Source organism: Brugia malayi (assembly GCF_000002995.4).
Source record: "Brugia malayi strain FR3 genome assembly, contig: Bm_v4_Chr2_contig_001, whole genome shotgun sequence".
In the NCBI taxonomy this organism is placed as follows: domain Eukaryota; kingdom Metazoa; phylum Nematoda; class Chromadorea; order Rhabditida; family Onchocercidae; genus Brugia; species Brugia malayi.
The window spans coordinates 829,379-832,738 of record NW_025062476.1 but is presented as its reverse complement, the minus strand read 5'-3'; the positions used below and the strand labels follow the sequence as shown (position 1 = coordinate 832,738).

Sequence of the window (3,360 nt, the reverse complement as noted above, 5' to 3'; positions counted from 1 at the left end):
TGGTAAAGTAGCAATTAACAATGGCAATGATTAAGAAATGGCAAATTATTTGATTAATAATTAGCAAATGATTAAGAAGTAAATCAAGTTGCCTTCAGCAATATGTATTTAATCTAAGAAATGAAAAAATGAAACAATATTAGTCTTAAAAAATTGGTAATAACAGACTTATCAAAATAACCAAAATAAGCAATCGAAATCCAGGACGAATCATTTTCGAGTGCGCAGATCATAAATGAAACTTATTTTTGAAATTGTTCGGAGCTTTCCAAAGTCAAATTTAACAATGTTTGAATATTACTTCTCATATGCCGGAACACAAATCAATAAAAATCAACAATAAATAAAAGAAAAGGTTAGAAATGCTTTAAACATTGAGTGATTCTATTCTCGATCTATCCCCAAAAGAATACTGAAGAAGAGAGAGAGAGAAATGCTCTTCTTTTGTATAGAAGAGTACTCATATAGATTACTTAGTCACGTAGATAGATTACTTGCTCATATAGTCATGTTACTTAACAGTCTGTGTAGATAATGTTAGACCTCCCACAAGTAATAGCTCTCTGTAAGGACCAAACCGACTGCTGGGATCTTCGATGTATTTACATATTTGCACTTAACCATTTTCCTATAATATTCATTTCTGTGATATCTATTATTGTTATTATTTTGCTTAATTAATGAACTTTGGCTAATTATGGTTTATTTCAGATTTCGTTGAATAATGTTAGCTGCGAATGAAGAAGGCCCGGCAATGCCGGGAATATTCGATGTTCTCCGTTATTTGGAGAACGAACCTGTAATGCAACACACATTACAGGAATTTATTAATATGACGCAGCACGTAAGTATTTCATTTTTCTTTTTATTTATTCATTCGTTTTTCATAAATTGATTTATGGTCTTCATTCTTGGTGTTGGTACTTTATTACGGTAGAAGAAAATTATAAGAAATGTTACTAAACTTATGTTGCGAATACTGAAATTAATGAAAAAATAATCATTGTACGGTTTTCAGCTGAATGCCCGCTTGACTGAGGCAGAAAGAAGACTGGCGGAATATGAAGGGCAAAATGCCCAACAAGAAATGGAAGTAGAAAAAATGGAGGAGGGGCCGGCACCTCAGGAGCCGGGATTCAATATAGAGGAAGCAGAGTGGGCACCTCTGCCGGAGAGTGATGATGAAGCCGAATGGCTAGCAGAGGCAGAGTGGGCTCCTCTGCCCGAAGACAGCGAGGAAAATCCTGAGGTGTCGGTGGCACCGGTGGAATCAAGTGGTGATAACGAACCGGAAGAAACAGTCCGAGAGATCGTCCTGTAAGTTTTAATTTAATGCACTGGAAAGAAATTAAAACAAACAATGAATTTTGCTAATCACATGAAACAGATAAATCTAGCTAAATTTAAATTTATTTCAGGAGATCAAGGACGATTAAGGTCCCGGTTCCAGCCACAAATACAACGTTGGCTGCGGCGACACCGGAAGCATTCCGTCCCGCAGATCTAGGGGACCTTCCGGAACAGCTCCGGAGAGAGCTGGAAATGCCGCAGGCAGAGCAGTACACGGTGCTTCGAGCGGAGGGAACTATCAGCATCGGTAAATTTTTAATTTTAGCATCGAAGTAAATCATGTATCTGTATTTTGGTTTACTTCATTTTCAATGAATTCCAAGACAAAATATCCATAGATAATGTCTATAATAAATTTTTTTTTGATTTTAAAATAATATTTTTCTATTTTCAGTGTGCGGCATCTGCAACAGGCAGTTTGACACGCTGAAAGGGTGGCGCATCCATGCTTCGAGGATGCATAAGCAGAATGGTAAGTACTTTACAGCAATTTCCCTAGTTTTACATTTGGCTTGGTCTAAAAAATACCAAATTCATTAACTATACATATTATAGGTTTCTGCGCCCGTTGTGGGCATTATCTTCTGCTGCCACCCGACTTTACGGCTGAGCAGAAGACTGCAGCCATGGAACTGCATGCCCTTGACTGGTGCCCAAGGGCATGCGCAGCGGTAATGAAAGAACGACAGGTGAAACGCCGCCGTTTGAATCTTGTGGGGAGAGAAGAGGACACCCACCACCTCTTCGTTCCAGGTGAGAAATGCTTGAAAAATTCATGAAGTAAAAATCAGAAAGTTTGAAAAAAAGAAACTTTGAATGATTATAGAAAACAAACATTCAACTTATAACAAACAAAGAATTTCCTAATCACTGAATCGCTCTTTCAGGCCAATAACATCTTTTGGCATTCCCCATGCGGTCAACCTGTCGCTGCCTGTTCCAAAAAGTTCCCCACCCTCCAGCCAATGAAGCCAGTCAAGCGGGTTAGCAGGTTTTAAATGAAATAAAAAATGAAAAAAAAAAACAAAGAAAATAAAAAAAATGAAAATAAAGTAACATAAAAAAGAATAAAAAAATAAAAATAAAAAAAAATAAAAAAAATAACAAAAAACAAAAATAAAAAGAAAATAAATAATTAAAAAACAAAAAAAAATTAAAAAAAAAAGAAAAACCAAAAAAAAAGTTTTTTTTGCAGTTTTTTTTTTCAACTAATATTGTTTGTGGTGCGGTTGAATTCTAAATGTGCTTAATAAGAAAGTGGGGATTTGCAAATTTTTGGAAGACCAATTTGGATAGTATATATTATCACTATTAGTTGGAAAGATCGGGACTTGAAAAATAAGTTTTTCATTCCATTTCGAATTCAACTGCTTACTTTTAATTTTAAATTTTTGTGGCCCTCATTTGGGCAAATAACTTGTTGAATGTTTAACTAATTATATGCTTTAATTAATTTTATGCCTCTTTTTACTAATATTTTTTTTGTTTTTTGTTAAAGTTCAATGTTCAATGTTCTCATAATATATTTTGTTTTTTTATATTTTACTTTACAATTTTTGATGTTTGTTTGTTTATTTGTTTGTTTTTTTTTAACAGTTTTTTTTTTAACTACGATTTATTAACATTTGTTGTTGGTGAAGTATTTTTATTTTAAATGTGGATATGAATATAATATAGGTATATTGTTATCATTGATGAATTCTTGCCAAAATTTGAAATTTTCTAAGGGGATTTTTTGCTTTAATTTGTATTCATTTCCCATTTTTTAGTTTTTTTAATTTCAATGGCGCATGGGAAACTAGCATTAGTTGAAATCCTAATGTTCCAAGTAGCTTATTATTCACATTATTTTATTTTTACATCCATTTTGATTTTAAAACTTTTTCATGTTGTTTAGATTTATTTTTTGCTGGAGATTTTTTCATAGATAGGGTACCAACTCGTGTTCTAATTAAGTCATTAATATTTCAACTTCAATTGTAGTTTGATTGTTTAATAACATTTTCGTTA

General features: G+C 33.1%; 1 protein-coding gene across 1 annotated transcript; it reads left to right on the top strand.

The window, feature by feature from the left end:
• Window positions 1-724: 724 nt before the first annotated feature.
• Window positions 725-2,245, top strand: Bm17451 (Uncharacterized protein; the record flags this gene model as incomplete). Its single annotated transcript, XM_043077999.1, has 6 exons — window positions 725-844; window positions 1,019-1,317; window positions 1,419-1,597; window positions 1,745-1,822; window positions 1,906-2,103; window positions 2,238-2,245. The coding sequence occupies 6 exons, from the start codon at window positions 725-727 to the stop codon at window positions 2,243-2,245; spliced, it is 882 nt and encodes a 293-aa protein (XP_042933933.1).
• Between the last annotated feature and the right edge of the window lie 1,115 nt (window positions 2,246-3,360).